Raw genomic sequence first — 22,428 nt, 5'->3', positions numbered from 1 at the left:
GGAGAGATACTCTTCCCTCCTCTCATTTTTCTCGCCCATATCTGCTAAACGAAATAACGGGCGGGGGGACAGCCTGAAATAAATTGCGTGTTTCATATGCAAATGAAGGGCTCGGGATATACAGCCTGAAAGCATCGGGTCAACCAATGAATGAGCCCAATCTGAAAGATTTATGCAAATAAACCCCCTCGCCATAACTTTATAAAAAAATAAAAATTAAACCCCCGCCTACCCGCGGAGTGTTAGGAAAGGACGCTGATGACGCAAAGGTGCTTCGACAACCAATCAGCCGCTCAGGAAGCATTGTGGCCGCCCCCTCCCACATGTAGCAAGGTAACGCGAGCGAAAGAGACGCGCAGACGCTTTTCTGCGTGTTTCTTCGATCCCTTCCCAAGATGGCGGCCGCGATGGGTCGTCCAGAGGGGCGGGTCTAATATTGCACCTGCGCGCTGAGCAGCAAGTTTCTGCTGAAGATGGCGGCAATGAAACATTTACGGAAAGCGTGTCCACACGCCGGCTTTACTCCTTCTTTAATAGTCAAAGTGAGACTTTTTAAAATATATATATATTTTTCTCTCGCTCTGTGTTTGATCCTTCTGCGTTATGATTAATTGATCGGGTGAAGGAGGAGCGGGCGGGCTCCAGTGAGTTTTAACCTGGATTAAAGGGAAATGTATATAACTCAAATTAATTCAAAAGCTCTTAATTAGGGCTGTGCAGATAAATGACCGTTAAAAGGGAAATAATTAGGGCTGGACAGGTAATAACCGTTTTAAAGGGAACAAGCGGTATCCGCCGTGTGGGTATTTCTTCCCGCAAAATGATGTAGTGAGATAAGGCGAGGCTGTGGCTGATGGGTGTTTTAGTCCATCCTGCAATGAAGGTGCGAATTTGAAAGCGAATCGGCCATGGAAATCTGGTTCAGACTTTTCTTTTTCGAGAAAAGTTGGGATATTAATATACTAAGACTGTATTTATGCATTAATACCAATTAATTATTAATTAAGTATTAGCAATGTATTAATATTAATGTATTAATATTAATTACTGTATTAATTAATATTAAGAATATTAATGATATTAATGTACTGTTTTACTATTATTATTCTCTTCCTTCCTAGTACCTATCTTTTTCCACTCACGACCAAAACCATGTTGCTGGTATCTTTACAATTTATATTGTTTTATTTGTTTCCCAGTATAATTTGATTTTTTATTAGTAACCTATGACTATCACTAAATATTGTATCATATGATTCTTGATGAATGTATTCTATTTTATTTTTCTTTAGATACGCTGAGGGCATACATACCAAACACAAATTCCTCATTTGTCCAATCACACTTGGCCAATAAAGAATTCTGTTCTGTTTTGTTCTGTTCTATACTATTCTATTTAATATAATTATTAATAGTTTCATGAGAATTACTAGAAAATGGGTGACCGTGAGTTCTAGTCCCTCCTTAGGGTGAAAGCCAGCTGGCTGACTTGGGGCCAGTCACACTCGCTCTCAGCCCAACTCACCTCACAGGGTTGTTGCTTTGGTGAAAATAGGCGGAAAGTGTGTTGGATATGTTTGCCATCTTAAGTTATTTGTATAAATAAACGCAGGGTATAAATAAGGGAAGAGATAAATGTCTGAATGATATTGAGGGTGGTCATAAAGGGTTCAAGATTAACAAAAATTGTAGGAGCTGCTAATTATAGGTATTCCTCAACTTACGGCCACAATGGACCCCAACATTTATGTTGTTAAGTGAGATATTTGTTAAGTGAGTTTTGCCCCATTTTGCAACTTTTCTTGCTATAGTTAAGTGAATCTTGTTTCCTCCTTGACTTTGCTTATTAAAAGGTCACAAGGTGTGATTATATGCCCCCGGGACACTGCAACCATCATTAAAGTGAGTCAGTTGTCAAGCATCCGAATATAGGTAAATTATGTGACCACAGGGATGCTACGACGGTTTAAGTGTGAAAATGGTCATAAGACATTTTTCATTGATGTTCTAACTTCAAACAGTCACTAAATGAACTGTTGCAAGTCGAGAACTGCCTGCATGTTAATCTCATATTTCCACAAACGATCTTATGTATTAATGTTACTTTTCTTTTGTAATTAGTCATGTTAGTCTTATTTTAATTTTTATATGTCCCTTGTTTTGTCTGTAAGCCGCCCAGAGTCCCTAGGGAGTGGGCAGCATACAAATGTCAATAAACCTAAACCATGTGCCATGCATCTGAGGAAGATGGGCAGTTAGGAAATATGAAATATAAATAAATAAACTGATCTGTGTTTTCAATCATAACCTAACACTAACTTTGATCCTTCAGTTGTTAATAAAAGTGAATTATTGGTGCAGCCTCTTAAAAAAAAAATAAGATGGTCAACTTGATACATAGTTCTCAATTTTTACATAGATTTTGATTGGTATTTGCTGCCCAGAGTCATGAATTCGAGATAAGCAGCTGTGTAACTTGGAATAATAAAATAAAATCACTGGTATTCCGAAGGCTATCAATGCTTCAGGTCCAAAAGAAGGCTGTAGTAAATGTTCTAAACAAATATTTTGCCGAGACGTGCTTTCAGGGAAGAACTTCAGAAGTCTTAATAGTTAATGTGGATTTGGGTATTAACTATTTTCAGCTCCATTTTTTCACACTACCCCACTCTTTTGCCTGTTAAATAAGAATTATTCCAGGGCCTCAATTTCTTAGGAGAACAAGATGCTTCTGTTCCAGAAACATAGCAATGTGGCTAAGTTGGCTTTAATACAGGAATACAGTTATACTCTAGTCATAATTAGAACCATGTACATTACTTGTTGTGATTTCAAAGGTGCAAAATAATAACTTTTAATTGTTTCTATTGTAGCAGAAGTTAATATGCGTGCCCAATGACACATTGGGAAATCAGCAAATTACAGCATGTAATCTTGTGAGTAGGGCTAAGACGCTGAGCTTGTCAATCAAAAAGGTCAGCAGTTCGAATCCCAAGTGATGTGTAACAGAGTGAGCTCCTGCTACTTGTCCCAACTTCCGCCAGCCTAGCAGTTCAAAAGCACGTAAAAATGCAACTAGAAAAATAGGAACCACCTTTGATGGGAAGGTAACAGTGTTCCATGCGCCTTCGACATTTAGCGATGCCAGCCAAATGACCAGGGAGATGTCTTTGGACAGCACTGGCTCCTTGGCTTTGAAACAGAGATGAGCACCGCCCCCTAGAATCAGGAACGACTAGCACATATATGCAAGGGGAACCTTTACATTCTTTTTTAAAAATATTTTTATTGTTTTTACATTTAAAACAATGCAGTACCACGGTCGAAGTGACCATACATACACATTACATACAACTAGTCTCAACCATTAACTATTAGCCTACTTAGTACATTGTCTATCCTTCTGTCCAATCACAATATATACAGTTTGTTCCAGACTTGTCACCTTGTCTTATACCAATCATAAAATCTGTTCCAGACTTCAAAATATTCTGATTCCCTTTTATTTTTAAGTTCAAGAGGGAGCCTTTCTGCTTCCGCACAGGCCAACACTTCTCTGATTATATCTAGCTCTGATGGTATATTTTCTTTTTTCCAATATTGTGCATAAGTTATGCGCGCCACAGTTAGTACATGTATAATTAGATAAAGTACATCTTTCTTAAACCCCTCTGGTATTATGCCTAGGAGAAAAATTTCTGGTTTAAACAAAATTTGATCTCCCACCATTTGTCCCAACCATGATTGAATCATTTTCCAATATCTTTTTGCCTCATTGCATGTCCCCCACAAATGATAAAAAGTATGGGAACCTTTACATTCTTGTGACAGCTGTACTTTAGAAAGAACCTTGTACAGATAATCCTCGACTTAACAACCTTTCATTTAGTGACCATTTGAAGTTACAACCGCACTGGAAAAAAATGATTTATGACATTTTTTACACTTACCACTGTTGCAGCACCCTAATGGTCATGTGATCAAAATTCAGACCCCTGACAATTGGTTTATATTATGATGATTGTGATTTCCGAGAATCGTGTGATAACTTGCAGTGTTCTAACAAGCAAAGTCAATGGGGAACCCAGATTCATTTTACAGCTGTGTTGCTAAACAACTGCAGTGATTCGTAAACAACCGTGGCAAGAAAGGTCATAAAATGGGTCAGAACTCACTTAACAAACATCTTGCTTAGCAGCAGAAATTTTGGGTTTCAATTGTCATAAGTTGGGGACTACTTTTAGTCCTCCATGATTTTTGGCATTTGCAAATCTTACGATTAAATCTTAAAACTCTGCCCTAATTTTTTTCTTCTTGTCTCCTTGCTCAGAGGTTGGCGACCATTGTTCCCAAAGTTTCTCAAGTAGATAATTCTTCAAATTTCCTGAACAACATTCCTCATCGAAAACACCCAGGCATCCTCCATCTCAAATGTGTGAAGCTTCCACCTGAACTAGTGCAAGCAGTTTCCTTTTGGGTAGCACGTGAGTACAACGTATTGAAGATTGGATTGTCTATCAGCTACTGCAGTGATGGCTAACCTTTTTTGGCTCAGGTGCTGAAAGTGCGCGCACACAATATGCATGACCCCATTGCCCCTCCCACACATGCATGCATGACACACACCCCCTCCTAAAGCCTGGGGAGGGCAAAAACAGCCTCCCCCAGCTCCCTGGAGGCCTTCTGGAAGCCGGAAATTGCCCATTTCTGAACTTCCGGTTGGCCCATTGGGCCCGGTTCTGGCCGTCCCCAAGTTCTGGAAGCTTTCCTGAAGCCAGGGGAGGGCAAAAATCGCCTCTCCCAGCCCTCCATAGGCCCTTTGAAGGCCAAAAATCAGCTGACTTGTGCGTTGCAGCTGACCCAGGGCAATGGTCTTGGTTGAAAGTATGCTATAAGTAATTCCAGATTTACAACAGGCTACTTAGCAAGTGTTCAAAATTATGATGGTACATAACCCAAAAGTGTATACCAGTCAGATTTGAAGTTCCAACCATGACCACTGAAGTCATCAATCAATCATTCAGAATAGAGCTGGAAGTGATCTTGGAGGTCCCTAAGGGATCTCCAACCCTTTGTTCAAGCAAGAGACCCTTTACCATTTCAGACCAAGTGTCTATTCAGTCTCTTAAAAAACCCCAGTGATGAAGCAACTACAGCTTCTGACAGCAAGCTGTTCTACTGGTTAATTACCCTCACTGTTAGGAACTTTATTCTTAATTCCAGGTTGCTTCTCTCCTTGGTTAGTTTCCATCCATTGTTTATTGTTTGGTTCTGATGCTTTGGAAAACAAGTTGATCCCCCCCTCCTTCATGAACAACCTCTCAAATAGGGAATACAGTTATCATGTCCTCCCCTAGTTTTTCTTTTCTCTAGACAAACCCAAATCCTGCAACTGTTCTTCATATGTGATTACATTTTGGAATGCTTGGCAACCAGCCCACATTTATGGCTGTTTGCAGCATACTACAGTCACATGACTGTAAGAGCCGAGGTGGCGCAGTGGTTAAATGCAGCACTGCAGGCTACTTCAGCTGACTGCAGTTCAGCAGTTCGGCTGTTCAAATCTCACCGGCACAGGATTGACTCAGCCTTCCATCCTTCCGAGGTGGGTAAAATGAGGACCCGGATTGTTGTTGGGGGCAATATGCTGACTCTGTAAACCGCTTAGAGAGGGCTGAAAGCCCTATGAAGCGGTATATAAGTCTAACTGCTATATGACCAAATTTACAATATTTTTTGCCAGACACTGGTATTTACTTCTGTTAAGTCTGTTGCCGACATGCTGCATTAACAACCATGGTGATTTCCTTAAGTGCTGCCACAAAAAAAGGTCATGAAATCAGATTGGCCACATGATGACTTGACCTGCTTAAAAACCTGTACAATTACAACTGTAATTCTAGGGTCAATTAAGCCCTACCCATACTGTCCCTAAAACAGAAATGACAGCGTGAATTCAGTGATCCTGCTTGTTTTTCAGTTTGGAGAGTATTATTTCTCTATTCTTTCACTTAAACGTATCCCTATAGTTTCTTTATCAACAACATTGAATTGGTTTACCCTTGTCTTCTGGGATGGTTTTTAGATTCAATGACTGTTGTAGAGCCCAATGAAACCTCCTTTGGTTTCTTTCATGAGTCTTGTTCTTTCTCCCAGAATCCCCCATACGCGATCTGAAGAAGAAATCCGAGTCTTTTATCAACTACCTCTGGAGCCGCAAACGCCCGACAGAGGTTAAAGATCTGCAGAAAAAAGCACAACTCCTGGAACAGAAGCTGAGGAAGGATGCGGAAGTCCTGATCGAACAGAAAGGTGAAAGTGGAGTATGGATGATAGAGGGAAAACAGGAGCAACCACACTTTTTAATTTTGATTGAAGTACAATATCAGAAATATACAGGATAGTTAAAAGAGTTGGGAGAACTGAAAGAAAACTTGAGGAATAGCAATAGCACTTAGACTTACACAGTATATCACTTCACAGTGCTTTACAGCCCTCTCTAAGCGATTTACAGAGTCATTATATTGCCCCCAACAATCTGGGTCCTTATTTTACTGACCTCAGAAGATGAAAGGCTGAGTGAACCTTGGTCAGGATCAAACTGCTGGTGAGTTAGCCTGCAGTACTACGTTCTAACCACTGTGCCACCATGAAATAGTTAGGTATGAAATCATAGGGAAAGAAATATGGCCAAATAATATGTCATTATAACAATAAACAGTTACAATTCTATATGCTGTATTTTTCAGAGTATACGACACACCTTTTTCCCTCAAAAAGAGGGTAAAAATCTGGGTGCGTCTTATACATTGAATACAGCAAAAAAGCAAAAAAACGGACCGTTTGTGCCCCAGCCCCCAGGAGCACTCTACAAGCCTCCGAAAGCTCTCCATGCCCTTTAAAAAAAACGTGTGCAGAGCATTTGGGAGGCCTGTAGAGCGCAAAAACTTTTTTTTTAATTTACCTCTTCAAAATCGTGGTGTGTCTTATACACTGGTGCTTCTTATAGTATGAAAAATATGATATAAGTGTCTAGTCCAAATAGCATTTATGTACACATTTTAAACATATTTATATGACTTTATTCTGAATCTGGAAAAAGTTGCTATGTGGGTAAGACACCCCTAACACCCCTCAGTGTATATCTGACTGTGTGTGTAGCCATTCCAGCATAAGTCAGGAAGGCCTGGGCCACTGAAATGAAAAGGAATGAATTATATCTATAGTGTCGAGTCACAGTACTTTTCACAGCGATAGTGTGCATTTTGGATTCCCATAATTGGGGCTTACCAGGGGTTGTAAAAAATCTAATATATATATGCTTCCAACTATCAGAAGCATTCTACAGACAAAAATGGGTGTGTTTTTGGCGAGAAAGTGACAGACGGAAGAGGGAGGGCAGAAATGAACATGTTTTTGGGCCTGCAAAATGCTTCTGGGAGCTGGGGAGGACGAAAACACAACATGGAGGCCAAAAACTTATTTTTTTTCTACTTTTTTTCTTCCTCTAAATCTAGGTTTGTCTTATAGTCTGAAAAATACAGTACATTCTCCCTAAGTATAAGACTTTGTAAAAAGATGTTTTAAAGAAGCACGTATCTTTATAGTCCAGTGAATGCTAAATATTAGAATGTTAGTTTTTTCCTCACTTTGACAAAATACCTGGAGATCTTGGCCATTTTCTCTCTGTCAAGATACTTATGGAATTGTTAAGCCCCTGCAGAAAAGGTGGGATGTGACTCTTAACAAATAAATAAAAATAAATTATGTGCGAAAGTTTATTTTTTCAATCAGGATTTTCTCCAAAAACAGCAATATAAAGGGGCCAGAATTAAAAAAAAACCTCATTTCTCTGAATGGTCTTGGATTTATAACTGTGTCTTAACTGATCCTACTTCTCAGAGCTGATTGTGTAGATAGGCCGATATGCGGTTAAGCAATAATGTATATTACACTATCTTTGAGAATGGGTGAGATAAAAATGTAATAATTGCAACAATAACACTAGTATATTTTATCATACATCTTTTTTAGGTGGATCTCTAGATGAAAGTGATGAGAAGCTGAAGCAAAAAGTTTTGACTGTTCTTCGTAAATCAACCTACCACTGGGAAGAATTGAAGTGAGTGTTTATAATTCAAGATTCTGATTACTGGAGGAAGACTTAGTTGACCTCCTTGTTTTAATCTCTTTGAATCATGAAGTCCTATTAGTTTTTCTTTCCATATAAGGTAAAGGTAAAGATTCCCCTCGGACATATGTGCTAGTCATTCCCGACTTTAGGGGGCGGTGCTTATCTCTGTTTCAAAGCTGAAGAGCCAGTGCTCTTCGAAGACGTCTCTCTGGTGATGACTAAATGCCGAAGGTGCATGGAGCATTGTTACCTTCCCACCAAAATGGCCCCTATTTTTCAACTGCCAGGTTGGCAGAAGCTGGGACAAGTAACGGGAGCTCACTCCATTATATGGTGCTAGGGATTCGAACCGCCGGATTGCCAACCTTTCTGATCGACAAACTCAGCGTCTTAGCCACTGAGCCACCGCATCCCTGTTCTTTTCACACAATTCCTTCCTGTTATTAAGGGTGTTGGTGTTATGATGATGATTTAAGCTCTGCCTGATTTCAGAAGAACTTTTGGCTGTTTACACTTTTAAAAAAAATACATGCCTCTTCTATGTATGATGAAACGAAAATGGAAGGATCTCCTAAAGCACTCTCCCAAGGCCTGGGAGAAAAGCCAGAATGAGAGCCTCATCATTGTATCCTGTGTATGTGTCTGCTCTTTGCCTCCACTTTATGGTGGTTATTCTCATGAGTTTAGGTGACTTTGGGTTAGCCGTGGGGCGAGGGTTGTTTGGTGTAGCTTTCTCTTTATACTGACCACAATTACATTTTTTTCCCCCTTTCTCAAGATACACCGATGAGCTCAGCTTTCTGTACATGGTCAGCCGGATGGATGCAAACTATGCAGCAGTGAGCCGAGCTTTCCACGAAGTAAGTTGCAGGTGTAACTTCCAGGGTGCAGTGGGAAAGCAATCCAGCAGAGCTTCATGGAGGGGACGTGGTGATAACGGCAGGCTTAGAATCCTGCCACTCTTCTGGACTTGAACATTTAACTCATTGTTAAACATCTCAGCTTTGTAACAGCGACAGTAACAGAGTTGGGAGGGGTCTTGGAGGTCATCTAGCCCAACCTGCTGCTCACACAGGGGACCTATACTGCTTCTGACAAATGAACAAATGACTGTCCAGTCTCTTCTTAAAAGCTTCTAATGATTGGGTACCCATAACTTCGGAAGGCAATTTGTTCCACTGGTTGATTGTTCTCACTGTTAGGAATTTTCTTCTTAGCTCTAGGTTGTTTCTCTCCTTTATCTTCTTTTTTAGGGGGAAAAAAGAGGTTGATATTTTTAGGGCCCAACCACTGATTATCGGCATTTTTGCAGTATTAATCATTTCATAGGATAATCCAAAACTACTGTTGAAACACGTATTCGTATGCCAGAACTAAATTTAGCTGATGAGTAACTTTTCCTCATACTTGGCTGTATAAATTTGGTAGGAAAGGAGACAGTTCCTTTACATTGGGTGTAAGGTCCAAAAGTCCCAAAATACACCTATACCCCACTGGTTGTTTCGGCCTTGAATGTCAGGTAGCCTGTCTCTTGCTGTGGGTGCTCGTTTCTAGCAATTGAAATTGGGATGATGTGAAAAGGGCCTGTACTGCAGCAGCCATTATTCTTTTGAAAGTCAGTGAAGGTAAGCTCATAAGTAACATCTCTGACAAACTTAAAAGCATAAGGGCGTGATAATAAACCTATAGCACAGGTGGTACGCAGAGCCCTCTCTGCGGGCATGCAAGCTGTTGCCCCAGCTCAACTCCATCATGTATGTGTATGCGCTTCCCGCTGGTCAGATGGTTTTTGGTCCCTGCCACCATGGGAGATGAATGTTTGTTGGGGGGGGTTCACACACACATGCACGGCGGGTCCATCCCCGCGCCCCATTTTTGGTTCCAGAAATCTTCAGGGAGACCTGCTAGGTGCAAAATGGGCCGCGTGTGTGTGTGTGTGTGTCACACATGCAAATATTGTGGGTGGGGGGAGCATGGGGGGTGCGCTTGCGCCATGCATTGCATTATGGGTGGGGGCTTTTGGCTCGTGACGACAACAAGGTTAGCCATCACTGGCATAAGGTCATTTTTTTAAAATCATGTCTTACCTTATTAAGCTTGGCGAATATTATACTGTCCTACCAAACTGAGAAAATGATCCCTTTTCCTCTGCAACTTTTTTCCCTTCAGATCCAGAAGCGAGTACCAGATTTCCAGCCCAAAACTTTGCTGGATTTCGGCTCGGGTACCAGTGCTGTCAGCTGGTGAGAATTCCCTTGGAAGGGAGGAGAATCTGCCTTTCTCTGCAGCAGCAAGAGTGAGACTTGTGTCCCTCTTAGAGGGAGGAACTCCCTAAAACAAGGGGAAGAGAGGGGAAGTCGATCTTTCGTTGGCTATGGTTTCACTGTAACATTTTTGAAGGGGATGAACGCTGCCAAGCCAGCTATTGCACATGTGAACTGGGCAAGTTTGGGTTAGGGCTCCTAGTTTTCCTAAATGGGGACATTCTGGGAGTGGAGCTCCCTACCTATTTTGAAGAGGATTACAAAATAGGGGAAAAATCTGCAGCCAGGTCTCCATAGTCAGTATAAGTGAAGGAACACAAGGCTAGCGACAAAAGAGATTCAAGCAGTATGCTTGTGACAGAAATGGCTTTCCATTAGGGGAAGCCAACAGAAGTGGATCTGGTGGTGGATATGGAGGTAATGTGTCTTCATAATTATAACATTACGGGTTTTTCCTGAAAATAAGACAGGGTCTTATTTTGTTTTGACACCCCCCCAAATAAGCGCTTGGCCTTATTTTTGGGGAGGTCTTATTATTTTTGAGGCACAGGAGGCCTCAAAACCACATGGCTCCACATGAGCATGGTCACCTCATGGCTGCTGCTGTGTTGCAATATTTTTATGGAGAGCTTATTTTCATGGGAGGGCTTATTTTAGTGCATGCACTCAAAAGCCCAATGTGGCTTATTATCCGAGGAGGTCTTATTTTCAGGGAAACAGTATCATCCATCCATCCATTATTTTTATCTATCCACCCATCTTTCCTATTCATCCATCCATCTTATCGATCATCTATCTATCTATCTATCTATCTATCTATCTATCTATCTATCTATCTATCTATCTAATCTATTTTGCTTTTTTCTACACTTTAGGGCAGCCCATAGCATCTGGGGCAAAAGCTTGAAAGAATACATAAATGTTGATTGCTCTGTCCCCATGCTGGTCCTGGCAGAGAAGCTGATGCAAGGTGAGATGGGGCCTGAGGCTGTCTTTTTCCCACCGAAAGTGTTTTCCTTTTTAATTTTTAGACCGGCAGATAACTTCCTTTCAATTAGGCCGCAAAGGTGGTTGCTCATCGCTCTGTTCTCTTCCTGGCAATCATACACCTGTGTCTCCTTCACTTGTGGTTCCCCTGTGTCCACTTCGGGTTCATCTGTTGAATTTCCACCCCTCTCCCATTAACAGGCCCCTTTCTCTATGGATTTACCTGTTGTCTGTTTTCTTCCTAGGCATCTCTGAATCCAAAGAGCTTTGCTTTCCTGGTGTATACTTCAGGCAATTTCCCCCTGTTGGGCCAAAGGTACGCACAATTCGCATAGCTGCATTCCAAAGGGACTTTGAGTCCCTGAAGACTTCATGACTATAACATGCCGACTCTTGAGAGCTCTGTTGATCTGTGGGTTGAGGATATTCAGTGCAACATTTTCCCTGTGGAATCTTTCTAGCACTCTCACAAGAATTAACTTTACTGACTTATTTACAAACTCCGCCTGATCCCGTTGTGGCTTAAGTAACTGAAACTGATCTACTTTGGGCACATTAATTTATACATAGGCTGGAAAGTTTTACGATAGTATTCTAAAATGTTAGAAACTATTCATTTGGCCTCGATTTAAGAAAAAGGACTCCTATGCAGTATATAAAAGAGAGCTGTGTTTCCCAATATATGTAGATATACTTACATCATAAATATTTTAAGTAAATATATCTACAATTATATATTTTATGTTTTCTGTGTACGTACTTGTAATTGTACAGTTGGAAGAAGAGACTGGATTGCCATCTGTTAGAAGTGGTGTAGGGTCTCCTGCTTGGGTGCGGGGTTGGACTAGATGACCTACAAGGTCCCTTCCAACTCTGTTATTCTGAAGAGCCATTTAAGGCATGGAGTCTGATAGCAAACTCTTTAGTGCAAAAATTATGAGAAAGAAAAGGGAATTGGTAATTGTACTTTTCCTCATGGTTAGAATAGTTTTCCAAAAACCAATCTTTTATAGCAATGTTTTTTTGAAACTTGGCAACTTTAAGATATGTGGAATTCAATTCCCAGAATTCACCAGCCAACATGTAGAACGATTGAATAAAATGAGAAGCTCTTACTAGGATGATTCTTTTAATAAAAACTAGCCGATATCCCAGCATTGCCTGGGTATTTATTTATAGGGGGGAAATGTCCGGACCAAACGTAATTTCTAATGTTGGATTTTCATCCTTACCAGAGAGAGCCCCCTTGTGGAGTACTGTGAAGCCGCTACCATGGTAACTCAACTGCACTGTATAATAGAAGCCATTTTACCGCAGTACAGTAGAAGCCATTTAAAGGCACAACAGGCTGCATCTTAACAGAATACACACCCAAGCGGTGTTATGGATGTCTTACCCCCCACTGTATTTTTCTCCAGAGAGTAATTTCATCTCTACCAAGTTTGGTTGGAATTGCTTGAGGCATTCTAGAGTTATGCTGGAACATACACACACACAGCCATTTTTATATAGAGAGATGTATTTGTCCAACTGGATCCTCATGTTAAGCCTGGGAGATGTACATAAAGAGAGCATGTCATACTTGGCCAAGATTTCAACTTTTGAAGCGAGGGACTCTTGATTTCTACCAATTGGTTTTCTCAGACAGACTTTGTAATTGGAGAATGGTTTAATTTCCATTTTCACCTTCCCTTCCACAGATGACGTTTGACCTCACAGTATCCGCTTTCTCTCTCAATGACCTGCCAACCTATGCTCAGAGGAAGGCAACAGTGAAAAACCTGTGGAAAAAAACCAACAACTTTCTGGTAAGGAACATGCTCTGAATTGCCTGGATGGATTCAGTCGGTTGATGCGAGATGGTTACTCTGCTCTGCCTTGAAACTGTCTGGTTCACATGGAATGAATGCTCTTTTGGAAACTTCTTTGAGTTGAGAGATAGCAGCCTGTGGATCGTGGATCGCCCTTAAGCACTCTTTTTGCATTTTGCTGAGCGTTACCGGCTGCAGGAAATTTGTCCATTCTTTAGATGGTGGTTGCGCTCCATGGTGTTCCTGATGCCGCTGCCTGAAAGCTGCTTCAGCCCCCTTAACCCTCTTAATTGCCCTTCTCTGAACCTTTTATCCAGTTATTGGAGTCCTCATTCTTGTTCAAACAGATTTATGTGATAAAAAGGATTTAATTTATCCCATGTATAGCCTTGGAACAAGAAATCAACGCAACACACATACACCCTAATCTGCCTTTCTCAAGAAGGCAGCAACGAATGGTACTCAGCAGGGGTGGAATCAAATAATTTAACAACCATTTCTCTGCCCTAATGACCAGGTGGGTGGGGGTAGCCATGGCTGGCATGGCCATGGGGTGTGACGGGCAGCACTTGGCCTCCTGCAACCCCCTGGGAGCAAAAACGGGCCACAGGGGGAGCCCCCCTCCGTGCCCCGTTTTGGGCCTAGTAGGCCTCTGCTGCCACAGGGAGCAAAAACGGGTCGCGGGGGAGGTACCGCACACACCTTGTTTTGGGCCTAGTAGGCCTCCCTGCACTTATCTGGGAGCCAAAATGGGGCGTGGGATCTCCTGAAAGGGGGGAGGCAGGAAGGGGCGGGACCAGACAGCAGTTTAACAACTGATTCTCCCAAACCGGCTGAATCCCACCAATGGTACTCGGTCTTTGACCGCGTGAAAGAAGATGTCTTCTCAGTACTTGAAGAAGGAGACCAGTATGAGGGAAAAAGTCAGGATTTTTTTTTTTTAAGTGTTAAATGCTGGAGTGACAACCTGAGTGGCAGGTCCTCCTTATAGTCTACCCCTTCTCTGTTTTCCTCTTTTCTAGGTTCTGGTTGAAAATGGAACCAAGGAAGGCCATCAGATGCTCATGGAGGCCCGAGATGTCATTTTGAAGGTGAGTCACCTTTCTTCAGTTAATGGCCTGCTTAAAAGAGGGGGGGGGGGGGAGGTTGATGGTGAAAGAAAAGTCATGCATCAGATATGTCTCATTAGATGGTTCTTAAGTTGGGGATAATTTCATGTGCTTTGCCAGGTTGAAAGCAAAGATACCATTAATAAGTATCTGTTTGGATTTTGGTTCTCTCCCACATGCATTGCAGGTGTCATTTAATTGTTCCACTTCTTCTTTACACCCACATGCTTATACAGGTTTTCCAAATCTGATTTCATTAAGCAGTGAATGGCTTATTCTCTCCTACCCTAATTGCAGGGAGAGTTACCTCTATTCTGAAGTGAGTATAAGGTGTGAGCTTTCAGGATTCCTCCCCCCCCCCCCCCACACACACACTTGAGGGGATGGTTGTTGTTTTTCTTCAGTCTTGATTTCATTTAAATGTTAATTTCCCAAATAATGTTCCAACCGAGGCTTCTCAAGAGCATGAAGCAAACTCCAAGTCCTGACAAAAACCCCTTTTATTAATTGGCTGTGAATTCTGCTCATTCACATCCAGCAAAGTCTTTCAAGGGAGGATTTACAGTCACAGACCTTATCTGGCTTGGAGATCTGACAGGCCGATATCTGCAAAACTTGGCAAGGAGTCTCAGAGGATCAGGATAGCAATAGCAATAGCAGTTAGACTTATGTACTGCTTCATAGGGCTTTCAGCCCTCTCTAAGCGGTTTACAGAGTCAGCATATTGCCCCCACAGTCTGGGTCCTCATTTTACCCACCTCGGAAGGATGGAAGGCTGAGTCAACCTTGAGCCGGTGAGATTTGAACCACCGAACTGCAGCTAGCAGTCAGCTGAAGTGGCTGCAGTACTGCACTCTAACCACTGCGCCACTTCGGCTCTAATTAAGCGAAAAGATTGTCTCCTGCAAACTCCACTCTCCTTTCGCTCCTCTTTTATTTCCTCTGGGAGGGGCCATTCATCCTCCACCTGTGGCCTTACTCCCAAGACAACACCTGTTCTTTAGCTGTTCCCTTTGTCTGGCAACTCTGCGCATGCACACACTGGGAACAGGCTCCAGCTGTTCCTCTGCCTCACTGATGTCTGAAAGCAGCTGATAACTGTCTGCCTCTGACACAGAGCCCTCATTAGAGTCCAGGACTGGCCCATGCTCCTCCTCAACCTCCTCACTGTCCAAATCTGCTGTCAGCTCTGTTGACGGGCCACAACAAATAATTTGTTTTGTTTCGTCTCTGTTTATCCTCCAGGCTCTGAATAAGTTGTAGAGGTCACTCAAAAATCGCATATCATAGCCTATGAGCTTCCATTTTAAGGTTATAGAAAATTGTGGATCACAAATTTTACTGATTGAAGCTTTTTTTTATTTGGTTCTCAGGGAGCAGATAAAGTAAATGAAAAAGCTCATGTTTTTGCTCCGGTAAGTACTGAATTATATTCAGAGTTACATTGGCCAAAGCTACATTAGAATGTAGAAATGTCTCATCTGCTGTGTTGGACTTCAAGAAAGTCTTGTTTTGCTCTTTGGTAAAGGAGAGATTCAACCTGGACATAAGGAGAAATTTTCTGATTTCATCACTGGAAGCTTTCAAGAAGAGATTGGACTGCCATTTGTCAGAAATGGTGAAGGGTCTCCTGTTTGGGCAGGGTGGGGGGGAGTTGGACTAGATGACCTGCAAGGTCCCTTCCAACTCTGTTAATTTGTTTCTGGAGAGTTTTTTTTTTTTAAAGCCAGAATTCTTACTTTTCTGACTCTGAACCAGATCTTTGATTGTGAGCCCAGAAAACATGCAAATCTTGGGTTTTGACCAGAACTTTTTTTGTTATTGGCACCCTAAAGATGAAGAAATGTTAATGCAGGAACAAAACGAAGGGTGGGAGAAAACATAGCATTGCAATACTTGATTAGTGAGCAGAAACAGAAACTGTATAAAAACAATATCTTGAAGCACAAAAGAGGATTCTTGTGTTCATCGAGGCTAAAACATAATAGCTGTGGACTTCTCTCCTTTTACTTGTCCAGTGTCCTCACCACTTGCCCTGCCCTCGATTGTTACTGGATAATCCTTTGCCGTGCAACTTCCTCCAGCAGTACGAATCCCTGCCTTTGTCTTGGGTAAGTCTGCCTGTCTGCTTGTCTTCCCTTGGGAAGAGGTGGGGTGATAAACCTGTGTACTTAACAGCAGAGATCTGGGTGAACTAATAGGTCTGAGCAGACCAAATCAAGCCTCTGTCTTCGATTTCTTTGCATTGTGCTTCTAGCATTCTTATATAACTGGGAACCGTCTACATATATTCCTCAACTTATGACCAGTTGCTTAGCGATTATCCAAAGTTACAACTGACCTCCCCAAAGCTACTTAAGAAAGAACTGGTGTTCCTACCACCCACCTACCCCTGCAGTCACATGACTGTATTTTGTCTTCTTGCCCATATTGACAATCGTGTTTGTGTGTGTGTGTATGTGTATATAGATATAGATATCAGTTTACTTTTAGTTTTTAGCAGAAAATATCAATTAGGCACAACAGGTTCACTTAATGACTATGGCGGTCCCTTAACACATAAAACTAACACACACACAAAATGTAAAATTGAGTGTGGTCACGTAACTCAATATCGGCACAAGTTAAGGCCATAATTATTGGCTGAATTATGGACGCACCTGTACTTAAATGTGCTTGGAAAACTTCAGAACACAGCAATCGCAATAAATACTTGGTGTTTATGCAGGACGTATTCATGTAACATGGATTGGGTGCAAAGCAAGGAATCAGAGCAGATAGCAGTATGTGTTCATTTTCTGGCACTATTTGACATAGCTATATGACGCATGCGCCTCCCAGTTCATTCCCAAATTATAATTTACTTACCAAGAGGTAAGAATATGAGATATGTGTGAAATAGTAGCCTTAGCTGTTTTGTTATGTAATTTATAGCACAATTAGTTCCTGGGTCTTCCTACCTTGGTTTTTTACAAAACCTCCTACAGGAATACAATTTTAAGATTGTGTGAAGTCTGGAAAAAGGTAACGTTTTCCTGTTTGAACCAGCAGGCTGGATTTTCAGAAGAATCAGAACTAGGAAGTTGTAAAATTTGTGGAAGTATTGTGGAAAACCCAGGCCAGGTCTTAACACATTGGATGAACCATATTAAGCCATAATATACTTTAGTTGTTTTGGATTGGATGTTGTCTGAATAAAGCTTTGGGTTGGGGTTGGGGGTTAGAGTTTAGTGAGTCACGAGAACATAACCTCTGAGTAAGCAAGTGGAATTCTGTGCAGAAAGAAAAGCAGTTCAAGCGTAGGCAAATTGAATAAAAGACACTGCCAACAGAAACTCAAAATATATAAAGCCTAAAGTGGTTAAGAAGCTGAGTTTGTTGATCAGAAAGGCAGTTCGAATTCCTAGCACCGCGTAACAGAGTGAGCTTCCATTACTTGTCCCAGCTTCTGCCAACCTAGCAGTTCGAAAGCACATAAAAATGCAAGTAGAAAAATAGAGACCACCTTTGGTGGCAAAGTAACAGCATTCCGTGGCCTTCAGCATTTAAAGTGGCAGTTGTGGTTGTTATGCAAATCACAGGCAATCCTTAAACACAGTGTGACTTCGCAGCAACTTTTACTTCTTGCCCATTTCCCCGTTGACTTTGCTATCAGTGAAGTTCCCAAACGGCAGTCACACAACCACGAGACACTGCAAACGTTGTAATTTAATTTTGCTAAACAACAGAGTTGGAAAGGACCTTGGAAATCATCTAGTCCAACCCCTTGCTCTTGCAATTGTGTGCCATTTGCTAAGCACCTGAATCACAATCATATGATCATAGGCATGCTGCAATGGCCACAACGTTAAGGAGAAGCCCGGTCTCCCTTGTTTCATTGCTGTCATAACTTCAACTTCAAACTACTGCTGAATGAGTAGTCACAAAATGAGGATTACCCATACTTTATTCTTTCTGCCGGATTGGGGCAATGAAAGCCCCTAGGAATAGTTCATGCACCAACCCAGAAAATAGCACTTAGACTTATATACCGCTCCATAGTTTTTTAGCCCTCTCTAAATGGTTTACAGAGTCAGCATATTGTCCCCAACAATCTGAGTCTTCATTTTACTGACCATCCAGAAGGATGGAAGGCTAAGTCAACTTTGAGGTGATCAGGATCGAACTCCTGGCAATCGGCAGAATTAGCCTGCAATGCTTCATTCTAACCACTGCACCACAAAAAAAAAAAAATCACACATCAGCCTACTTCTGAGAATATTTCTGAGTTCTGGAGATAAATTGAACCATTTTTGCACCCCTGTTTCAATGTTTTTGACCACCCATCATAGTCAATGACTATAAATGCGGAAAGACCAAGGGGCCTTAATCAGCTTTCTTTAACCTAGATGGATTGTGTTACAATTCCCTTGCAATGGAAGCCATCCCGGCTTGGAAAGTGGAGAGTTGTTGCTGTGTGTAAATCTCTCATACAATTATGTCAGAGTGTGCACAGCGTGTTTACTATTTTGAGACAACCCATGAACAAAACACAGAGGTTTGTCTTGGTTTATATACAAGACTTCTATATACAAGGCATAGAGGACATATTTATATACATACAAGTTTCTAGGCACAGCTAGGCAAGCAATCAATCTCCAACCCTACACAGAGGAGAACTGCTATGAAGATAATACATGAGGAAAGAGAGGCACCCTCACATGACCTCTTATATAGACAGCTTCTTAAAGTAGCAGTAACCCTGCTGACTCATCATCTTGGTTTACAAGCAGAAGCTGGCCAGCTATTAAATCTTCCATTACCCTGACAATTTATACTGAAGACTATCTACAAACCTTGAGATAAAAGAAATGAGAGATTGCTACAGGATTCCTAACAATGCATCCCAAGGCCTGTTGCCGTGGCCAGATTTTTTTGTTGGCTTATAGATGGAGGTCAAACTTTCTGGGGAGGCTTCCCAATCCCTACCCTACCCCCATATCCCTCTTCCCCTCCACACACACCCACACACACCGACTTTACATTTTATACAGTTTCAATTAAAATTTATATGTTGCTGTTTCCGGAGGGATTCCTGGACTTATTGGAAGAAAATACGGCATCAGCAATTGTTTCTAAAAGGGACATGGTGGCTCAGTGGCTAAGACGCTGAGCTTGTCGATCAGAAAGGTCGACAATTCAGCGGTTAAAATCCCTAGTGCCACGTAACAGAGTGAGCTCCCATTACTTGCTCTAGCTTCTGTCAACCTAGCTGTTCGAAAGCATGTAAAAAAGTAGAAAAATAGGAACCACCTTTAGTGGGAAGGTAACAGCGTTCCGTGCGCCTTCGGCATTTAGTCATGCTGGCCACATGACCACGGAGACAACTTCAGACAGCGCTGGCTCTTCGGCTTTGAAACGGAGATGAACACCGCCCCCTAGAGTTGGGAATGATTAGCATGCATGAGTGAAGGAACCTTTACCTTTACCTAATGTTTCTGCTAGCTTTTTTTCCCTGGATTGTGAGAAGAAGGCTTAACTTTCTAAGATCATTCTCCTATGTGTGTCTGTCTGTCTCTCTCTAGAACCCTCCACACAAAATCGAGAGATTTTCTTTCTTGATCCTGGCCCGCGGATCGGGGGAGTCGATGGAGCCCTGGCCTCGCATCACCCAGCCTGTCCTTTGCCGCAAACACCACATCCATGTGCACCTGTGTTGCACTGATGGCACCCTTCAACATGCCGTTGTGACATCAAAGAAACATAGCAGGTACTTGATTTACCCTGGAGGCAAAAGAAGCCCTAGGTCCAGGCTCCACTCCCTGACACTCAAGATTAAGGGGGTAGCCCTAGATTAGGGGTCGGCAACCTTAAACACTCAAAGAGCCACAAAGATCCTAACCAGAAGCCCCCGTTCAATTCTGGAGCCGGCCAGAAATCCAGTTTCCCCACCATAGAGTCTCCTCCTTGCGTGGCGTCTTTTTTCCTCTACCTGTCCTAAATGAAAGCCCTATCAATTGTGGAGCTGACAGGAAAATACGGCTCTTGCCATAGAGTCTTCTGGTGCGCCCTGCTTCAAATCCTCTCCCTCCCCCCACCCCGGGTAACTGGAAGCTCCTCTCAAAATTGTGGTGCCAACTGGTGACAGGAGCTACAGTAGTGGGATGAAAGAGCCACATGCGGCTCCGGAGCTGCCTGTTGCTGACATATCCAGGGCTACATTCAAGTGCCTATGAATGTATCCCTTGGGGGTCATCACCTCTCTTTGCTTCTTGCAGGGATCTCTATCGATGTGTCTGGAACAGTAATTGTGGAGATCGACTTCCTGTTCTGGCTGCAGATATAAAATCCGTTTTGGAGGACAACTCAACTGCCGAAGACCAGATAAACGATTCCCAAAAAGTGAACACCGCTCCTTGTCAGGATCAGAATTGATGCTTCTGGCATACTTTCATGCTTCCTTTTGGTATGTTCAGACTGGATGTCTATCTCAGATTGCTGGTTTCCAGAATCTGGAATTCCTTACGCTGTTGGAGCTGTAGACCCGAGGTTGTTTCTGCTTGGCAGTGCGTGTATAATCGACAAGATCGAACTGTGGTACACCTCTCTCTGCGTTCTATGGATAATGGCGATTTTCTCGGAACCACTTCAGCCGGTATCAGATGTGGTGGATTGAATTCAAGCTTTTTTTCCCTCTTGGATATTAATAGCAAGCCAAGTCAGGTATCCGGAGATTAAATTACCTGTGATTATGTTGGTGGGAAGTTTGAACATTCTCACAAGACACAGAGATAAACCCTTTGGTTGGCTTCTTCAGTCTTGTGCTCTACAAAGAATTTGGATTACAGATTCCATCTCTAGCCCTTGGCTGTGAGAGCTAATTGGACCTGATAAAGGTTTGGAGAACACGAGGGTGCCAGAATCTACACTGCATATATCTCTTTCTGGATTATTCCATTTGGGTTGGAATTGGACTATTTAAATTAAACATCATCTATAAGATTAACTGAAGGTGATAAAAAATAGCTTATTAACATTTTCAGATACAGAAGGAGGGTGTTACACAAGAAATGCAGTAACACTCCCGGCGAAGTAGTAGAAGCCAAAATTAAATGGGTCAGCATAATATTTTTCTGTTCTGGGTGACACTTGGTTGCCCTGAAACTCACAAATATGTCTCCTACCTAATTTTGGATTGGTTGGTCAGCAGGTTCAAAAGCTTGGCTTGATTGTGGTTTTATTTCTTCCTTGTTCTGCCTTCTTGTGTGTTATGTGTTTAGCTAAAGAAGAGAACAAATATTTTCCAACTTTTAAGAGAAGGCTTGGTAGTGTGTGTTCAAATAAAATGGCTTGGAGATCCTGAGTGAAGAGGAAGTGGAGACAGTTTTGGCTGACACAATGATGCAAAAGGGTGTGTGCGCTTATGACCACTCTAATCCCAGCTCTCAAAAAGATGCCAAGTAGATTGAAATTGGAGAGTGAATAACGTAGGAGGGATCCTGGGATTAGTAGGTTTGGGATTGGTTGCTTAAGGAGGAAGATTTGGGCACTTAATAGTTTCATTGTTTTTTAAACTCCTCTGCGTGTACCCAGAGGCCTGTGGGGGTCCTTGGTGCTCTCTGAGCTTGCTTCCTAGGCACTGATGTTACCCTGTTTCCCTGAAAGTAAGTCCTCCCCAGATAGTAAGCCCAATTGGGCTTTTGAGCACATGCGCTAAAATAAGCCCTAACCCGAAAATAAACCCTCCCCGAAAATATTGCAACAGAGAGGTGACCACGCTCGCCGCCTCCTGCACTTCAAAAATAATAAGGCTTCCACGAAAATATGGTCAAGTGCTTATTTCAGGGGTCAAAAGAAAATAAGACCCTGTCTTATTTTTGGGGAAACACAGTACCTAGTTGGGTAATGAAATGTCTGCAAGAAAACAGACAAGCTCAGAGAGCACCAAGGAACCATCATGTCAACTTTGAGCTACAAATGTATTCTCCTTTATTACAATAGTTCCCAGAGGCCTATTTGGGCAAAAGCAAGCTATGGATGTTTTGCTACCACTGGCACTTGTTTCATGTAGCCGGTTGAATCTTTCTGTCGCTAGTAGAGATGGTGATGTTGAGGTCTCTTCTAAGGAGACCCCTACTGCCTCT

The 22,428-nt window shown here is 42.1% G+C and overlaps 1 protein-coding gene across 1 annotated transcript; it reads left to right on the top strand.

Moving 5' to 3' along the window:
* The first annotated feature begins 436 nt into the window (after window positions 1–436).
* On the top strand, window positions 437–22,308 carry METTL17 (methyltransferase like 17). Its single transcript, XM_087714110.1, has 14 exons — window positions 437–542; window positions 4,331–4,484; window positions 6,157–6,312; window positions 8,035–8,122; window positions 8,913–8,994; window positions 10,304–10,377; window positions 11,274–11,368; window positions 11,631–11,701; window positions 13,086–13,193; window positions 14,219–14,287; window positions 15,679–15,720; window positions 16,324–16,416; window positions 19,870–20,054; window positions 20,563–22,308. The coding sequence occupies exons 1-14, from the start codon at window positions 474–476 to the stop codon at window positions 20,717–20,719; spliced, it is 1,443 nt and encodes a 480-aa protein (XP_087570236.1). The 5' UTR covers window positions 437–473; the 3' UTR covers window positions 20,720–22,308.
* The last annotated feature ends 120 nt before the right edge of the window (window positions 22,309–22,428 follow it).

This window comes from Thamnophis sirtalis, unplaced genomic scaffold (genome assembly GCF_051295495.1).
Source record: "Thamnophis sirtalis isolate CommonGarterSnake01/CBP01778 unplaced genomic scaffold, rThaSir2_p1.2 scaffold_4, whole genome shotgun sequence".
NCBI classification, from domain to species: Eukaryota; Metazoa; Chordata; class Lepidosauria; order Squamata; family Natricidae; genus Thamnophis; species Thamnophis sirtalis.
This window is presented reverse-complemented; position numbering and strand designations above follow the sequence as displayed.

What these genes read in the sequence shown, in the direction of transcription:
- METTL17 (XM_087714110.1), top strand. Translation starts at nt 474, where the DNA reads ATGGCGGCAATGAAACATTTACGGAAAGCGTGTCCACACGCCGGCTTT. An exon ending in CTCCTTCTTTAATAGTCAAA is followed by an intron (nt 543 to 4,330) that starts GTGAGACTTTTT and finishes CTCCTTGCTCAG; the next exon opens with AGGTTGGCGACCATTGTTCC. An exon ending in CCCGAGATGTCATTTTGAAG is followed by an intron (nt 14,288 to 15,678) that starts GTGAGTCACCTT and finishes TTTGGTTCTCAG; the next exon opens with GGAGCAGATAAAGTAAATGA.